The sequence below is a fragment of the Ruditapes philippinarum genome, unplaced genomic scaffold, assembly GCF_026571515.1.
Source record: "Ruditapes philippinarum isolate M1 unplaced genomic scaffold, ASM2657151v2 ctg2159_1_1_1_1, whole genome shotgun sequence".
Taxonomy (NCBI): Eukaryota; Metazoa; Mollusca; class Bivalvia; order Venerida; family Veneridae; genus Ruditapes; species Ruditapes philippinarum.
In genome coordinates this window covers 91,899-110,694 of record NW_026858069.1, presented here as the reverse complement: position 1 = coordinate 110,694, position 18,796 = coordinate 91,899, and the positions used below count along the sequence as shown (strand labels likewise).

The 18,796-nt window shown below is 37.0% G+C and overlaps 2 protein-coding genes across 2 annotated transcripts; one reads left to right on the top strand and one right to left on the bottom strand.

Annotated features, from left to right (window-relative positions):
* The first annotated feature begins 1,940 nt into the window (after positions 1-1,940).
* Positions 1,941-4,058, top strand: LOC132751998 (uncharacterized). The gene has a single exon (XM_060742227.1). The coding sequence runs from the start codon at positions 1,941-1,943 to the stop codon at positions 4,056-4,058; it is 2,118 nt and encodes a 705-aa protein (XP_060598210.1).
* Positions 4,059-7,831: 3,773 nt separating this feature from the next.
* LOC132752001 (ubiquinone biosynthesis O-methyltransferase-like) lies at positions 7,832-15,712 on the bottom strand. The gene is made up of 5 exons (XM_060742231.1): positions 15,513-15,712; positions 12,716-12,844; positions 9,514-9,649; positions 8,549-8,641; positions 7,832-8,050 (listed from the first exon to the last, which is right to left on the bottom strand). The coding sequence occupies exons 1-5, from the start codon at positions 15,624-15,626 to the stop codon at positions 7,866-7,868; spliced, it is 657 nt and encodes a 218-aa protein (XP_060598214.1). The 5' UTR covers positions 15,627-15,712; the 3' UTR covers positions 7,832-7,865.
* Between the last annotated feature and the right edge of the window lie 3,084 nt (positions 15,713-18,796).

The following is an 18,796-nucleotide window of genomic DNA, read 5'->3' as shown; positions in this document are numbered from 1 at the left end:
CTGGCCGAAGATCATTCAATCATTTTCTCAGCAAATGCAAATTCTTACCTGAGGAAGACAAGCGTTATCTTTCAAGTGTTCGTCAAACTGTCTCGGACGAAACTGCTGGGGATCCGGAAATCGATCAAGAGTCTTACGAAGATGACAATCAGCAATCTCAATGCTATGGTATACATTCGGCTACTTCTAGACGTGTAAGCACCAAACAGTCTCCAACATTAAAAACATTTTATAAACATTTTCCTCTGAATGTTACCCTAGATACTGGAGCAGAAATCAACATGTTGAAATTGTCTGTTGCACACTATATGGGAGTACCTATTAAGAAAAGCAATCAACGTGCACTCCAGGCAGATGGTTCCACCCCATTAAAGGTGGCTGGCGAGACACATATAGTTCTTACTCGTGGCGAACAGAGTTTAACTGTTGAGGCATTAGTGGTTGAAAACTTAGATGTGGATTTACTTGGTGGAATACCTTTCATGGCAACAAATGACATTATGGTTAGACCTGCAAAGCAACAAATTGTTATTCATGGTTCTGATACAGTGTTTTATGCACCAGAGGTACCTGACTCGGTTTCTCACAGTGTTCGAAGGACCCAAGCTTTTTGTCCTTAGGTCAAGTTCCAATATGTCTTCAATTACATGGCCGGGATCTTACCTGGAGGTCACTTTACCAGACAACATTGATCCAGATGGCACACTTGCCATAGAGCCCAAGTTCGGAGCATCCAGTAACAAACAATGGCCACTTCCACAAGTTATTGAAGCAGTGTCTGGTAAAGTAAGACTACTGAATTCAACGACCAATCCCATCCATGTGCATAAAAATGAACATGTTTGTCAAGCTCGCCACACTGTTGACTCTTATGATACAAAAGCTCAAGACTTTCAAGACACACCCCTGGTTCGTACTTGTCATGCCAAGATGACTACCAATAATCATTTCTCTGATACCGTATCAGTTGACCCAGATGCTATACTACCTGAAAATACTCGCCAGTGTTTCCAGAACATCTTAGAGCAATATGATAGTGTATTTGATAAGACTCTGTCTGGATATAATGGTTTTTCTGGGCCATTCAAAGCAGTTGTTAACATGGGCCCTGTTCAACCACCTCAGCGTAAAGGACGCCTACCTCAATATGCAAGAGATAAGTTAGTTGAGCTACAAGAACACTTCGATGATTTAGAACAGCAAGGAGTGTTTTCGCGCCCAGAAGATATCCCAATTACAGTTGAATACTTAAACCCTTCTTTCTTGGTAAAAAAAGGTCAGGGAGGTTTTCGGTTGGTCACAGCGTTTGCTGATGTTGGTCGTTATGCTAAACCTCAGCCTTCACTCATGCCAGACGTAGACACTATACTTCGTACAATAGGTCAATGGACATACATAATAGTAACTGACCTAACAAGCGCATTCTACCAAATTCCTTTGTCGAAGGAGTCCATGAAGTATTGCGGAGTAGCGACACCTTACAAAGGCATACGCGTTTATACAAGATGTGCCATGGGTATGCCAGGCTCAGAAACAGCATTGGAAGAACTCATGTGTCGTGTGCTAGGTGATTTATTGCAAGAAGGTGTTGTGGCGAAACTTGCAGATGATTTGTACATCGGTGGAAACACTACAGACGAACTCCTTGCCAATTAGATGCTTTACAGAAAAACAACTTGAAACTGAAGCCCACAAAAACCATCATATGTCCAAGATCCACTACGATCCTTGGATGGATATGGTCCCAAGGAAAATTTTCAGCAAGCAACATCGTATAGCTTCTCTTTCGGCTTGTCCACCCCCTCAAACTGTCCATGGCTTACGATCATACATTGGCGCTAACAAGGTGTTAGGTCGTGTTCTACCTGGTTGTTCGCAATTGATAGCTCCACTTGACAACATTACAGCTGGTGGGAACTCTTCAGACAAAATCGTTTGGGATGAAGCCTCACTTAAACATTTTCAAAAACACTCAGTCAGCACTAAATTCAAACAAGTCAATTGTCCTTCCTAGACCTACAGACCAACTTTGGATAGTCACTGATGGGTCAGTCAAGAAACGTGGCATTGGCGCTACATTATACGTTACGTGGCATGGCAAGCTGTTACTCGCTGGATTCTTCAGTGCCAAGTTACGAAAACACCAGGTCACTTGGTTACCTTGTGAGATAGAGGCTCTTGGCATTGCAGCCGCAGTCAAGCACTTCAGTCCATACATTATACAGTCCAGTCAGCAGACGTGTGTGCTAACAGACAGTAAACCGTGTGTTCAAGCAATTGATAAGTTATGTAGAGGCGAGTTTTCTGCTAGTCCAAGAGTGACATCCTTTCTTTCTGTTGTTAGCCGATATCAAGTACATGTTAAACATCTTGCTGGTTCTGCCAATGTCCCATCTGATTTTGCCAGCCGCAACGCACCAGAATGTGAAAACCCCACTTGCCAAATATGTACATTTATTCATATCACTGAGGATTCTGTTGTTAGAGCGATTAACATAGAGGATGTACTTAACAGTAAGAGCCGCTTACCATTCACATCCAGATCAGCTTGGAAAGATATTCAGTCAGAGTGCCCAGACCTTAGACGCGTTCATTCACATTTATTACAAGGCACTAGGCCTTCAAAGAAACTAACAAATGTTAAAGATGTCAAACGTTACCTCAACTCTGTATCTATTGCCAAGGATGGTATACTTGTCGTAAAACATACTGATCCTCTTGTGTCTTCGGTTGACCTAATTGTCGTACCCAGATCTGCCATTGATGGTCTTATCACCGCCTTGCATATCAAACTTGACCATCCATCAAAACATCAAATTCTACAGGTTTTGAAGAGACATTTTTATGCCTTGGACATGAGCCAAGCAGTTGAAAGAGTATCTGACATGTGTCATAGCTGCGCGTCTTTACGTAAACTACCAACAGGGTTTTGTACTCAATCCTCAGAAGACCCTCCTGAGGTAGTAGGAATGAGTTTCGCTGCAGACGTCATGAAACGTAATAAACAGTTAGTACTTGTGTTAAGAGAAACATCAACTTCATACACTGTTGCCTCCATAGTAGAAAATGAAAGAAGAGATACTATAAGAGATTCCTTAGTATGCCTGTGCACTGAGTTACATCCAATTCATGGACCTCCTGCTGTCATTCGAGTTGACGCTGCTCCATGTTTTACATCTTTGAGAGATGACGCCATACTCCGTCGTCTGAATATAACCTTAGATATTGGTCGCGTGAAAAATGTTAACAAAAACCCTGTAGGAGAAAAAGCAATTCAAGAGCTTGAAGATGAGATCATACGTATTGAGCCAGATGGCGGTTCGCTTTCTAAGGTTCAACTGGCGATTGCTGTCGCGAAACTGAATTGTCGCATCCGTCGTGAAGGATTATCAGCTAGAGAGTTGTGGACGCAAAGAAATCAGTTTACTCATGAACAACTTCCTATTTCGGACAGAAATGTTATTTCTCAACAGTATCAGGCACGTTTAGAAAATCACAGTGCAAGTGAAAAGTCCAAAAGCTCTAAGTCATCTGTGAAAGCCTCTCATGTTAGTGTAGGAGATATAGTTTACTTATATTCTGACAAGAATAAATTACATTCAAGGCAAAGATACCTTGTAGTGTCAAAAGAAGATGATTGGTTTTACATAAAGAAGTTCATCGGTAACCAGTTACGCGCTTCCTCGTATAAAGTGAAACAAAATGAATGTTTCCGCGTTCCCACAGAAATACAAAATTTTAATCTTTCTAAGTGCAAATTCCAGCAAGACAATGATAGCGACGATATAGACAGTGACATTTGTGTTCCTCAGGACAACGTTCATATTCCGCCTTCATTAACTGCACCACTAGGAGCTACAGAAATGCCTGAAGTTCAGAGTCCTCCGAGTGTTAGTGGAGAAATGGACACACATGAACCTGACACTGAAACATCTCTTAGTCTTACTGACAGTACTAACTCTAGTTTAAGTTATACTAATGAGGGGACTGAATTACATTCAGAAAGACCGCAGAGGCTCCGCAAGCAACCTAAATACCTTGATGATTACATTACATAGACACATACATAATTAATAAGTTACCATTTTAATAACTGTTTATATCATTGTTTTGTTAAACGTTTATGGATTTGATTATTAAGAGTGTCTCAATTATTAGACTATATTTCATCACTTAGTTTATCTTAAAAGGATATGTATACGTTAATAAGTTAAATTTCAAAAAGAAAGAAAGGTAGCGCCATAGTGTAGTCAGGTACGGTTTGTCAGCGTACGGTATGGTACGGACATATACAGAACATTATTGTAAAAGAGTTGTTCCCCTTCGTATTACATGTACGCCATTTGTTGCCGATTCTTTAGGCAATATTAATAAACTACAAAACTCATATATTTGTGTGTTTCTATACCGTTAAACCTTACTGGCGCACGATCTGGTCGTTTTACAGACACGATCTGATCGTTTTACAGACATGATCTGATTGTTTTACAGACACGATCTGATCGTATTACAGACATGATCGTTTTACAGACATGAACTGATCCATTAACAGACACGATCTGATTGTTTTACAGACACGATCTGATCGTTTTACAGACATGAACTGATCGTTTTACAGACACGATCTGATTGTTTTACAGACACGATCTGGTCGTTTTACAGACATGATCGTTTTACGGACACGATCTGATCGTTTTACAGACATGATCTGATCGTTTTACAGACATGATCCGTGCATCTCTTTATAAAAGTGTATTTTTATATGCCTTACAAACAAGGACCAGTCAAGTCCATAAAAGGTGTTAACATTAGCAAAATAGATTAGTTAGTTTCCAGGTCATTATTTAAAGTTTTAGGATATCACTTGACCATCTACTCTTTTTAAGGTGCGTTATAATATTTTATTAATATAAATTCACAGCACGTTTCTTTTACAAAGATTAATATCCGGTCGTAAAAGATTAATATCCGGTCGCTCGGTACAGGTAGTTGTTTCACAGAAAGAGTCAGTGCTTGGCCATTCATTTAATACACACCCAGCTGGAACCGAAAGTGATTCTCGGAGTCCAAAGTTTGAATGCAGACAAAACACGTACATATGTGTAGAAGGGGGATAAGTACACAATGCATATATAACGTTTTATTGCAAGAGTTGTCTCCCTTGAACTTCGTTAACAAGAAATTTGTTTTCAAATAACGTTTGTTTATGGAACAAAATTTTCAAATTTTAGCCGGGTTCCAGAGGTGCAAACCCGGGTTATAGTATGGTGAATGGCAGCAACGGGCGGGGAAAAGACTTTCGTAACAGTTTTCTCAGCAGGTACTTATCACAATCTCTTGATATTTGGCATACAGCATCAACACATGGTCCCGTACTGTGGGATTCAATTTCAGCTCTTTCGCTCATCCACTTCCTGATTGCTGACTTAGTTGAATTTTCGACATTTATGGTCACAGTTTTCTCAGCAGCTACTTATCATAGCCTCTTGATATTTCGCATACAGCATTAACATGTGGTCCCATAATGTGAGATTCAATTTCAGGTCTGTCCCTCATCCACTTCCTGTTTGCCTACTTATTTAAATTTTTGACATTTATGGTCAATGGTAGGAAATTTTCGTAACAGTTTTCTCAGCAGCTACTTATCACAGCCTCTTGATATTTTGCACACAGCATTAACATGTGGTCCCGTAATGTGGGATTTGATTTTAGGTCTGTCGCTCATCCACTTCCTGTTTTTTAGTTAATTTTTCAACATAAATGGTCAATGGTAGGAAATTTTCGTAACAGTTTTCTCGGGTACTACTTACCACAGCCTCTTGATTCGGGTTCACAGCTTTGACATGTGGTCCCATTTTGTGGGATTCCATTTCAGGTCTGTTGCTCATCCATTTCCGGTTTACTGACTTAATTAAATTTTCAACATCAATGGTCAGTGAAAGCAAATTTAAGTAACAATACACAGCCTCATGATATTTTGTACACATACGCAACCTGGCCTTTAATTTCTGTCTTTGACCCATTTTTAGCTCGACTTTTCTATGAAAAGGGGAGCTATCCTACTCGCCCCGGCGTCGGCGTCGGCGTTGGCGTCGGCGTCGGCGTTGGCGTCACACCTTGGTTAAGTTTTTCGTACCACCCCACTTTATTTCAGAAGTATTACAAGTATGGCTTTGAAACTTACCATACTTGTTCACCATCATAACCTCCATCTACAGACAAGAGTACATAACTCTGTCAAGGTTTTTGACAGAAATTATGGCCCTTTTTTGACTTAGAAAGTGTATTGAGCTTGGTTAAGTTTTTTGTACCACCTCACTTTATTTCAAAACCATTGGAGGTATTGCTTTGAAACTGACCATACTTGTTTACCATCACGACCTTCATCAACAGACAAGAGGACATAACTCTGTCAAGGTTTTTGACAGAATTATGCCCCTTTTTGACTTAGAAAATACATTGAATATGGGTAAAATCCACTTATTGCCTTAACCCTTTGAGATATTGCTTTGAAACTTTTAATGCTATTTCACATCATTACCCCATCTGTACGCAAGAGAAGGTAACTCTGTCAAGGATTTGTTTTAAAAATTAAGGCCTTTTATCGACTTAGAATCTTGGTTAAGTTTTTAGTACCAGTCCACTTTTTGACTGAACTGTTTGAGATATTAATTTGAAAGTTGGAATACTTGTTTACAATCATGATTCCCAAACATGTCCAGGAGAAGGTAATTCTCTGTCAAAGATTTTATTTGAATTATGGCCCTTAACTGTCAATGTTTTGTATTATAGGCAAGCACTAAAAAACTTAAAAAATCTAAAAAAATTCATTCCTATCCACTTGTTCACTTTACCATAAATTATGTCATATAAACATTGCTGTAATATTCAAGGGTATCAAACAACTAGTTCACTTTAAAAATACAGAGATTCTTGTATTGCCTTTTACTGCAAAAACTTTTTTTATTGGCAAGCAATAAAAAAGTCGAGCGCGCTGTCTTACGGACAGCTCTTGTTTTAAAAAGCTCTTGTATATATGAATGCATGTTTGTTGTTATGCTGATAAGACTTATAATTATAATACTTATAGTATTTTTTTAAAGCAGGGGTCATAATTTGTCATAATTTATTTATTTATTTTTTTTATAGGTTTTTGACACTTTTAAGATGAACACAGGTTATTTTATCAATCTGGTCATATTTTTTCTTCCCAAGTCCGATACTCGTGCCTGTGGGTCAAAACTGTCTTATTTGTCAATGTATGTATGAGGATGTCGCAGGGTTACCTCAATGAGTTTTTTTTTAATCTTTAAACGTTTTCTCTTGTACCACGTATATAATGATGTGTAGGTTTTTGTAGAATATATTAGTTAAATTCCAGGTCGTTATTTAAAGTATTGAATCTACGATCACGGAGGTAACCCACTTTGAATTCACCAGAGCAAAGTTTAGTAGAATTTATATAAGCGCAATATAGTCTTACAGTCATATCCTGATCTGAAGTCCAAAGACCGACCAACATCCAGAATAAATGAGTGAACTGCGACATATATACTTTACCATACTTATATAATTACAGTATTATTATAGTCAAGAAAAAACTAGTTTGATGGCGATATTCATATATGATTATGGCAAATCGAAAACAAAAATAGAAGACAACTATATTGCTGTACTTAATACGGCGGTAACCTGTGTTCTAAATTTTGTTTACAAAAGTAACGGTTGTTAAAACATGACATATATAAGGAAATATAAAATGTCACTTATAAATATACAAGAAATGACCGATTCTTCCATCTTATTCAAAATAATTATGTATGCAAAAACTAGTCACTGACAATTTACAAAAAGTAGTGTCATTTTTATTTCACTCGTATTTTAAAGAGAATCCCGTCTCTATCAACAAAATATTTATCCACTTCCCGCCTTTCAAATAATTCCGCCATGTTTTTATTTTCCACTGTTGATATTAACGCGTCCATGTCCTCTATATCCTTGCCCACGCGTTCTTCAAACTCTTTCCTCATCGCTATTATTATAAGTCCGCCTGAAAAAAAAAATAGTTCCATGTTTAGCACATGTATAAATGTCATAAAGTAAATAAAACATTCCATTCTAAATTTCATATTTGGGATAGAGTATAACTTTCACAATAATGCTTAAATCTAATCTATTTTTATTTCTAATACACGTACAGCTTATTATACAAAAAAGTTTTATAACAAAATATATAACCTCACGTCAGTCCTCGGATGGTACCGTTTTGATTACCAAACATTCAGTCCTAATAGTATGGTGGCTGAATTGGTACACTGCGCGTTGCGTTGTCGATAAAGCCAAACGGCGCGTTATCGCGTGGCGCGTTGTCGCCATGTCGCTTGGTTTTTATGTATACAAGTAGCAAATCCTTCGATTTGAGCCGAGCGGCGACGCGGCATGTTCGACGATGCAACGTGCAAAGTGTAACAAATCAGCACCATAACATAGTTATGTACACATGTTTTCCTAAACTAAGAGATATTAAAATATTATAATACAAAATCACCTGGTTTTACGATTCGGATCATTTCCATTATTCCAGAGCAAGGTATATGACTCCCTCCAATTCCACCAGCTACACCCAAGCAATCATATGCATCTATATTTAAAATGATGATAATAATTATTATTATAATAATAATAAACACAAAAAAGAACAACAACTTCTTACAAATTAATATTATGGTACGTTGTTTATTTTCAATCCAAAATTACATATATTAAGTTATTTGAATAATAACTATGGTGGCTGATTTGGAACGCTTATTGTGCGTCGACACGCGCTGTTTTGCCTAAGTCGCTGGCGACAAGACGAAAAGGCAATCACGATATAAGTTGTGCTGTCGCTATCGACAACGTCACACGCAACGTGCTTCAAATCAACCACCATATTTATAATAACAACATCCTTTTACACTTGTCTGAACCGCTTTTACTAACCTAAAAATACATGTAATGTAAAGACTTGTTAACCAACAGTAATACTGGTAAACAATCAAATACAAGACTTAGCATCAAATGATAACACATGTAATACTGGTAGAGAATCAAATAAAAGTCGTAGAATCAAATGATAACACATGTGGATTGTTTGTTTGTTTGTCTGTTTGTTTGTTTGTTTTGTTGCATTCTAAGTCATACGGACACTATAATGGTCACGTGGCGAAGGAAAACCTCAGGTGTCCTTCTATATATTATATGAGACACAAGTGGGCAGCTGAGTAGACCACTGACGTTCCGCCAGTTTGCTTGATAGCTTCCTCAGATGGAAGGATTAAAAGTCCCGGACGGGTTTCGAAGCCATGGCGATAAGGGGCAAGTTGTTTGAAGCCAAACAACTTTATCCTGTCGGTCACGGACACCAAGCAGATATAGAAAGAAGCAAAATAAGTTCCTAATAAACACGTATCACGTAACAAATAATTTAGACTTCTAACGGCCTGTATAAAACACTACAAATAAACATCGTACCATCTTGGATTGGTAATGTATTATAACCACAATATTCCTCATAAAGGTTGTTGTAATGTCCAGTTTTCATACACACTTTTAACATTCCTGATGATGAATCCAGACCGTCTATGTTCGTAAACCCATTAGCTGCCAGCTGTAAAGAAAATAAGTTAGGTTCTTTATATTGGCGGAATTTTTGAGTTTGGCAGAACATACTTGATTTATTAAATAACTATGGTGGCTGATTTTTTAACACTTTCGTGGTTCGTGTTGTCGCTACCGACAGCACGACAAAGCGACAAACGGCGCGTTGTCGGACTTTCTTTCGTCTTGCGGTCTGTTTCAAATAATGCATGCCATACGGCATACGGTGCGTTGTGTTGCCGCGATGTCACATTGTTACTCGGTTCAAATCGAAGGATTGGCTATTTGTATATATATTAGTCAAGCGACAGGGCGACAACACGCCGCACGTCAGCGCACTGTTTGGCATGCTTCGTTTGCAACAGGACGACAAGTCGACAGTGGGCGCGTTCCGCTAGCGACAAGACATAAAGGCGATAACGACGTAGGTTGTGTTGTCGCTATCGACAACGCAACACGCAAAGTGTACCAAATCAGCCACCATACATAACAGAAAGACACTATGTCTACTATTAAAATTTGCTATGGTAGCCACTGTGTTAAAATATGTTAGGATTTGAAGGTTGAAATTAACCAATGCAATGTCGGTCCAATCAAGAGCTAAAAAAGGATCAACAAAATAGACGGGTATCTTCTACGAATCATTGGTAACTAAACTTAAAGACTTTCTTGAATAGAAGAATCTACATGCCAGTTTTTCATTTTAAGTTCGAATTTGAATTCGGATTAATCTACTAAATTGCATTAATTTTATACATGTAAGCGGAAAGCTTCCTTTAATTTATGGCCTACAATTAAAGATGTTATCTGTCCATATTACTTGAATAAATTTCTGTTTATGAAGTTTAATGTTTATGTTTCGTTTCAACTTATTTCATTTATCGGCAATCAGCAATCCATACTGTTACGCTAGACGTACTTTTCGTTATTTGAGCCGCGCCATGACAAAACCAACATGATGGGTGTGCAACCAGCATGGATCCAGACCAGCCTGCGCTTCCGCGCAGTCTGATCAGGATCCATGCTGTTCGCTATCAGTTTCTCTACTTGTTATAGGGTTTGTAAGCGAACAGCATGGATCCTGATAAGACTGCGCGGATGCGCAGGCTGGTCTGGATCCATGCTGGTCGCACACCCACTATGTTGGTTTTGTCATGGCGTGGCTTATTTGATTTGTATATTAATTTTAAATAAAATTGAAGGTCTGCCAATAATGTCTTTTTTCCAAAACCACAAATTTCATTACCACATGAAAGCCCAAGTTTAAATATTTCATTAAATTTAAGTGCAAATGTCTAGACTCTAACGATTGTAAAAGAAAACATGGCTTTTGTAATTTAAAGTGTATAAAGCTATATATCTGCTGCAAAAATTATTGTTTGACTTTTTCCAAAATGCTTGTATGAAATAAACATGGTAGATAATAGCTTTAAAGGCGAATGAGGCATGCACAAAATCATTTCGAAACGGATAAAACCCTACTTAAAATATCAAATAATATTTTGTTCCGGTTACGTACAATATTCATGTGTGTTTAATAACAGAGACACAATTTTGAAGTTAAATAGGTATTAACCACGGAAGCTGTAGGCCTGAATTGTTACTTTTTCACATCGAAAGGAAAATCATAAGTACAGTGTATCGTATTTTTTTTATTATGGACATATAAATGAAATATTGAGAAATATAGATGAAATAAAAGCGTATCATCAGTTTCCATATTTTCACCTTAAAAATTTATTTTTCACAGCAGTGCAACATATGTTTCATATTTTCACTGGCAACTTGACGGACTACTTTCTTCTTAATTCAGCCAATACACAATTTTTTTTATTTTTTTTTTAAGAATTGTACGTTCATAAAAGAGAAAAAGAATATAATAAACAGAAAATTCAAGTTTTTTTCTATACATATAGAATTCATTTTCTTCTTGTGGTATCAAAATTATACTTCACTTGGTTTTTTTTTTAAAGTATTTTTCTTTCGGTTGCCATGGCAAACAAACTTTAGCATGTTAGTGATTTTTTGTGTGGAATTTGAAGGATAATCACTCAAGGATAATTTCTAGAAAGTATTAATATTGATATTATTGACCCAGTTTTGGAAGGATATCTAGATCAAAGAAGTGTTAATGGACGGACGTTCTTTCCAGAGCTACATTATGGGGTTTTCTTTTGTTATTTCTTTTGTTCTTTTTAACCCCACAATGCAGAAAATAACCCCACAAGAGAAACGGAATGAATGACATCTATTGTTATGAGAACAATAGACCAAACCCCATAATGTAGCTCTGGTTTGTACGGACTGACGGGCGGATATTGGACAATTGACGGTAAGTGTTGACAGCACGCTCTGCTCTGGTGAGATAATAACATAATATCAACCTTTGGATAGATTTTATATTTATAAGTTCCCCCATGAAGTTGCAAAGGAAATAAAACGCCGAAATGCAGTGATCATTACGCTTAGAATAATTCGCATTCACTGAATGATTCAAAATTCATTGCAATTTACACGAATGAAATACCGTTAATAACTTAATCCTTTAGAATTTATTTTCTTTCATTACTGTGTTACCAACATGCATTTATTATATAGCCATGTAACATTCCACATGATAAATAGAAATATATAGATATAACATTATTAACATCTGCATGTAATATAATTCATCTAAATACAGATAACATAACTTATTGCAGCAGTTCCGACATGACCTTCAATAGTTAATATTACTAATCGCACCAGTCCCGACTTGACCTACAATAGTTAACATCACTTACCGCAGCAGTCCCGACATGACCTACAATAGTTAACATTACTAACAGCAACAGTCCCGACATGACTTACAATAGTTAACATTACTAACCGCAGCAGTCCCGACATGGCCTACAATAGTTAACATTACTAACCGCAGCAGTCCCGACATGACCTACAATAGTTAACATTATTTACGGCAGTCCAGCTACATCTACGATATTTAACATTACATACAGCAGTCCCGACATTACCTCCAATAGTTAAGATTTCTTATTGCAGTGCCGACATGAGCTACAATAGTAAATATATTATTTACCGCAGTCCCGACACGACCAGTTCCACATGCAATGTCCATTATTTGTAGCTGATCTCTATTTTCAGGGAAGCAGGCCGCCATTTCGTCAGCAACTATTGAAGACGCACGGAACTTGCCCTCGTTCATCTCCTAGAAATACAAATTTAAACGTTTTATGTTTTAATGTTTTAATGTTTCCACGCTTCAAATAATTCTGACATTTTGTTTAGTTTTGCAAAATGCCTTTCAAATCTAAAATTAGACCTTAATGAACTCTTATTATACATCAAACAAACATATGGAGTTTGAATTGTGTAGAGCTTAATTCTAAATTTGAAAGGCTGTTAGTAAGTCTTACGAAGTTAAAAGAAATTAATTGCTTTGTTGATTATAGTTTCAAAATAATTAGATTTATTTAACATTTTATTCCTGTTTTATAACTCTTGACTAGTTATATAATTCTTGCCTATTATTTGTTTAGTTTTACGTAGCAAATTTACAGAAGAATGACACTTTAACACTTTACCCCATGAGCATATTGCAAAAAATGGCCGTTTTCATTGAAAAGCCTCCTGTAACAAGTTCAAACTGCTATGAAACTATGAAAAATGCTTCAATACTGATGAAACTTGGTACAAATATTGACTACACCATAGCCTCTGTAACAGCATGCTCAATCGTAAATTTCCTGTTACCATGGCAACGGGGGACGTCTCAAAATTGCCAAAAATCACTATTTTTCATTGGTTTTTCCCATCAAAACTGATTTCAAAGTGCTGCAACTTCTCAATGAATTGAGATAGAGTAAAAAGCTTTTCAGCGTCGGTTACTAGTTACCCTAACATCGACCTGAGGCCATTTCTAGCCTGTCACATGTCCAAAATTTTCTTGGCGATGAGGGGGACTCCGCCCCCTTCAAACCCCCCAAACAGAAGGGGGCACATTCCCCTTCTGGCAACCCCTAATGTAACATTTGGATGGGGGACGGCGCCAAAAAAGTGGTCACTTTTTTAAACAACATTTCTCAAACGAAAGACATTGTTTGGGGCCTATAAAGGCATTTTTCACTGTTCGAGGCCTCAAAAAGGGGGACAAAAAAACCGTCAAAACACGCTTATATGAGGGAAAAGGTTAACAAAATATGATGAAAAAACTTAGAATTACCCAAAAACTAGATTTTCCATGTAAACACCTGCCCTGGCACTGCATTTTGGTGAAAAATTGTTGTTTTTTGACATTTTTTATTTTTTTAATTTATTAACCTTTTACCCCATGAGCATATTGCGAAAAATGGCCGTTTTCATTGAAAAACCTCCTGTAACAAGTTCAAACTGCTATGAAACTATGAAAAATGCTTCAATACTGATGAAACTTGGTACAAATATTGACTACACCATAGCCTCTGTAACAGCATGCTCAATCGTAAATTTCCTGTTACCATGGCAACGGGGGACGTCTCAAAATTGCCAAAAATCACTATTTTTCATTGGTTTTTTCCATCAAAACTGATTTCAAAGTGCTGCAACTTCTCAATGAATTGAGATAGAGTAAAAGGCTTTTCAGCCTCGGTTACTAGTTACCCTAATATCGACATGAGGCCATTTTAGCCTGTCACATGTCCAAAATTTTCTTGGCGATGAGGGGGACTCCGCCCCCTTCAAAGCCCCCAAACAGAATGGGGCACATCCCCAGTCTGGCAACCCCCTGATGTAACATTTGGATGGGGGACGGCGCCGAAAAAGTGGTCACTTTTTGAAACAACACTTCTCAAACGAAAACCACTGTTTGGGGCCTAATTAGGGCATCTTTTCACTGTTTGAGGCCTCAAAAAGAGGAGGGGAGCAAAAAGCCGTCGAAACACGCTTATATGAGGGAAAAGGTTAACAAAATATGATGAAAAAACTTAGAATTACCCAAAAACTAGATTTTCCATGTAAACACCTGCCCTGGCACTGCATTTTGGTGAAAAATTGTTGTTTTTTGACATTTTTTATTTTTTTAATTAATTAACCTTTTACCCCATCAGCATATTGCGAAAAATGGCCGTTTTCATTGAAAAGCCTCCTGTAACAAGTTCAAACTGCTACGAAACTATGAAAAATGCTTCAATACTGATGAAACTTGGCACAAATATTGACTAGACCATAGCCCCTGTAACAGCATGCTCAATCGTAAATTTCCTGTTACCATGGCAACGGGGGGACGTCTGAACATTGCCAAAAATCACTATTTTTCATTGGTTTTTTCCATCAAAACTGATTTCAAAGTGCTGCAACTTCTCAATGAATTGAGATAGAGTAAAAGGCTTTTCAGCGTCGGTTACTTGTTACCCTAAGATCTACCTTAGGCCATTTCTAGCCTGTCACATGTCCATAATTTTCTTAGCGATGAGGGGGACTCCGCCCCCTTCAAACCCCCCAAACGGGCACATCCCCCTTCTGGCAACCCCCTGATGTAACATTTGGATGGGGGACGGCTCCGAAAAAATGGTCACTTTTTTAGCAACATTTATCAAACGAAAACCAGTGTTTGGGGCCTAAATAGGCCATTTTTTCACTGTTTGAGGCCTCAAAAACGCGGGGGGAGGATGGGGGGGGGGGCAAAAAGCCGTCGAAACACGCTTATATGAGAGAAAGGATTAAAACGTCATGCTGTAGATAAAAAAAAATAACAAATTAATTAACAAATAAATAAGCAAACAAACAAACAAATAAATAAATGTAAAAATAAAAAAAAAATCACAGACAAAAAACAACAAAAAAAATTAGACAAACAAACAAAATAAAGACAAAAATTCCGTTGATTTTCTAGGAAATACCTTTTCATATCCCATATTTTCAGCCCACCTTGAATAGTATTCCGCTAGTTGTGTCGGTGACATGTTAGCCATAGTCATCTTAATTTTGTCTGAAAAACTTTCCATTATCCGCATATGTGTGCTCAGTTTTTGCTTATAAGCTTTATTTACTATTTTATCTACTATAAAATATCTTTAAAATATCTGATATTTTCTAAGTTAAAAAAATTAAACACACAAGTTAAGTCATGTATTAGGTGAACATTTTTGCTTTTCAATATAAAAGGGATATAAGGTGTGATGGTTTTATACAATGCACAAGAGAGTCAATTTGGCCTGAAATCACCCACCTGAGATCCATTATTACAGAAAGCAATTAATTTTTCAATGCAGAAATAAGATATTATAGAATCAGAGTTACAGTTTTCAGCTTTCAGCTTTTGATATTATTAAATTGTAGTAGAATTGCAAATTTATGGACTCGTAAAAAATAAAAAGTACCCCAAAAATTTTGCAAAAAGTTCGCTCACACTTAGTGATACGTAGATCTACATGTATTTTTTCAAAATAAAATAATAGCAAAGTTTACTATGCTACCTAGACTGTCGACAGGTATTTGATAGAGTGTGAAATGATATGTGATGGAAAGAGCATCGAAGCACGAGGCTATCTGATTTGTACGAGGGGGCGTATCTTTTTTGTATCATAGTAAAAAATAAAAACACGTTCCCTGTTGTCACAATATGACATCCCAGAAAAAAGTAACCAATGAACGAGCATCTGAATATGACAGCACTATGCATGTACAAAATGTATATGTATAAGATTTAACTCTGACACATTTGCAACAGAAGGATCCCCAAACTATGATACAGGAGTGTGATATGACCCCATGAGATGCTTCAATAATCTTTACAAAGCATACATGCCAGACTGGTTTGAGTTGAAGTAGGGAACCAGACAGAGCGGGGAAATATCTTCTTAACATCAACGGCCTTATCTTAAAACTTGATCAACAATCAAACCTAGGTTTTTGTATGTATAACATGAACATAAGTAGCCCTACACTTGCAGACGGCATGGTCCTATAATCTCTTTCAAAACATGGCTGAGATCAAATGATCATATAGTTCATTTGCTATAGCCACACAACATATGGCGTTTTGAGTACAATCCTTCCAAATGTTCTGTGGTTGTCTACCATAAGCCAAAGATTGAATACGAGAAAGCAATTCGTCACAGAAAGTGGACAAAAGGTGCAAAAACAACATGTGAGGGTATTGAATATGTGCATGTTGGAATAACTTTAAACAAGAACTCGTTGATAAATGATAATTTCAACGTGAAATTAATCAGCGGTATGAAAACCTTTGTCAATAAATATCACCGGAACACATTTCAAATATTTTCGACATTGATGATAAGTGTAAATTTTGGATTTAAAGTAAAAAAACTCCCGGCAGCAAGATTAATTATATTGCTTCTCTGCTCTGACAATTTCTGCTGTTTTCATTCAGTGTTTTCTTCTCGTATGCATGCTTAACGTCCATTTTGTACGACAGAAAGATACGGTGTCTCGGTCAAAAATAAAATATTTTGACGTTTGTTAAACGCCCTATCACCCAATCTCCTACGCACTGATCTCCCCTTGTTAACAATTCTGCCAAGGGAGGTAATCAGTGTGAGGAGTTTGCCTATCACCGTGTATATCTGTACGTTAATATGGCGGCTGATTTTTGCCATTCGTCTATGACCCTCCAATGAATCATATTTATCAAAGGCGGTCGGGAGTATATTTCTGGTAATTTGGCCTATATATACATCGTGGATTCTGTGTCAAAGCTTCCTTTCGGGGGCATAAGTCACTTTTCAGTGACAGTTCCTGTTTTTGGTGCACCAACACAGTGAGGGTCATATGGCAACTTTCCACCTTAACTGGTGACATCAGGCCCCCCCCCCCCTCTGTGCATTATTTCAGAAACAAGCGGACAACTTAGTAGAACCACTGACGTTCCGTAAGCTAGCTTGATAGCGTCCTCACACAAAAGCACCAATCGCAACTTTTCAGCCCTTTCCGTCAGTCTTCTAGATAATAACCGAGAACGTTCCGATTGACGAAATAACTAAATGTTCTCTAGAGGGATTTGAACCTACAGCGATGTAAAATATCAGATCTTTGGACATTGCAGTTTCTATGAAAAAGGATTTTTAAAGATATAAATATTATTGTTAGGCTGTTAAAAGGTTTCAATGACCATACTGTTCATTAAACAATTATATAATGTTTCTTGAGCGTCCTCAAATGATTACCCCTAACAGTCTATCATACGTACAAGAAAGAAATCGTTGCTGAAGACATGATCAGGTGAGCTGAAAAATGACATTAAAATTTGTCGAACAAATGGGCCTCGTTTTAAATTCACAACTGAATAAACACAAGGTAGGTGAGTTCACAAATGCAAATTTCCGAAGTTTTCAAATGTCGGGCATGGTTAAAAGTGCACATATAAACCAGAACAGAACAGAACAGATGTTTTATAAATTTAATTTTTAAAAATCTAATTTAACGTATACTTACTGATGCGTTGAGTTTATTTAAAATTTATATTTTTTAAAAATGATTTGTGCACATAAATGAAGCATTATATGCGGTAGAAGACAACCCGGCTCCAAGTCAATCTGACTCGAAGTCACTTTCCGAATCAGGAAAATTTCGCAAGAAGTTCTTATTCTTAAAAGTTTTTTTTTAAAGACTCATGTTTGATATTCACCAGTCAATCAAATTCATTCGATTCTCTGTACATTATTGAATAGTTTTGTTGTAAATCTGATAAAAACTGACAGAAATTACTTGTTTGTAGGATCACCGAAGTTCGTTAATACAAATTATAATATGCAAATGAAAGAGTAAGTGGGCAATCGACATGTCACATTGTTAAACAACAATACAAAAAAATGCTGCTATTCGACCAAGGCAAATGCAAGATTTACACCTCTAAGTATATGCTTAGTTAATGTTAATTAGAAAACATAAATTCTTACAAAATTAAATTGGTCAATTGCAGCGTCAAAGTTGTGTGTCATGTCTTTTGTTCATTAATTTATCTTATTATATATTTTTAAGAAGAAAAAAAACGTTTGTAAACCTTTTCTTTTCCTTTTTTTGGGGGTGGGGGTGGGTGGTTGGGGAATGGGGGGTTGGATGTGGGTAATAGATTTTTTGTTGGGCATTTTTAGATTTCATACGTGCGTAATCAATATTGTAAGTCGCGCCTTTTAAAATCGCCTACGCCTGTGCAGTACAA

What these genes read in the sequence shown, in the direction of transcription:
- LOC132751998 (XM_060742227.1), top strand. Translation starts at nt 1,941, where the DNA reads ATGAAGCCTCACTTAAACATTTTCAAAAACACTCAGTCAGCACTAAAT.
- LOC132752001 (XM_060742231.1), bottom strand. Translation starts at nt 15,626, where the DNA reads ATGCGGATAATGGAAAGTTTTTCAGACAAAATTAAGATGACTATGGCT. An exon ending in CTGGTCGTGTCGGGACTGCG is followed by an intron (nt 9,650 to 12,715) that starts GTAAATAATATA and finishes TTTTCTTTACAG; the next exon opens with CTGGCAGCTAATGGGTTTAC. An exon ending in TACATTACCAATCCAAGATG is followed by an intron (nt 8,642 to 9,513) that starts GTACGATGTTTA and finishes TTTTAAATATAG; the next exon opens with ATGCATATGATTGCTTGGGT.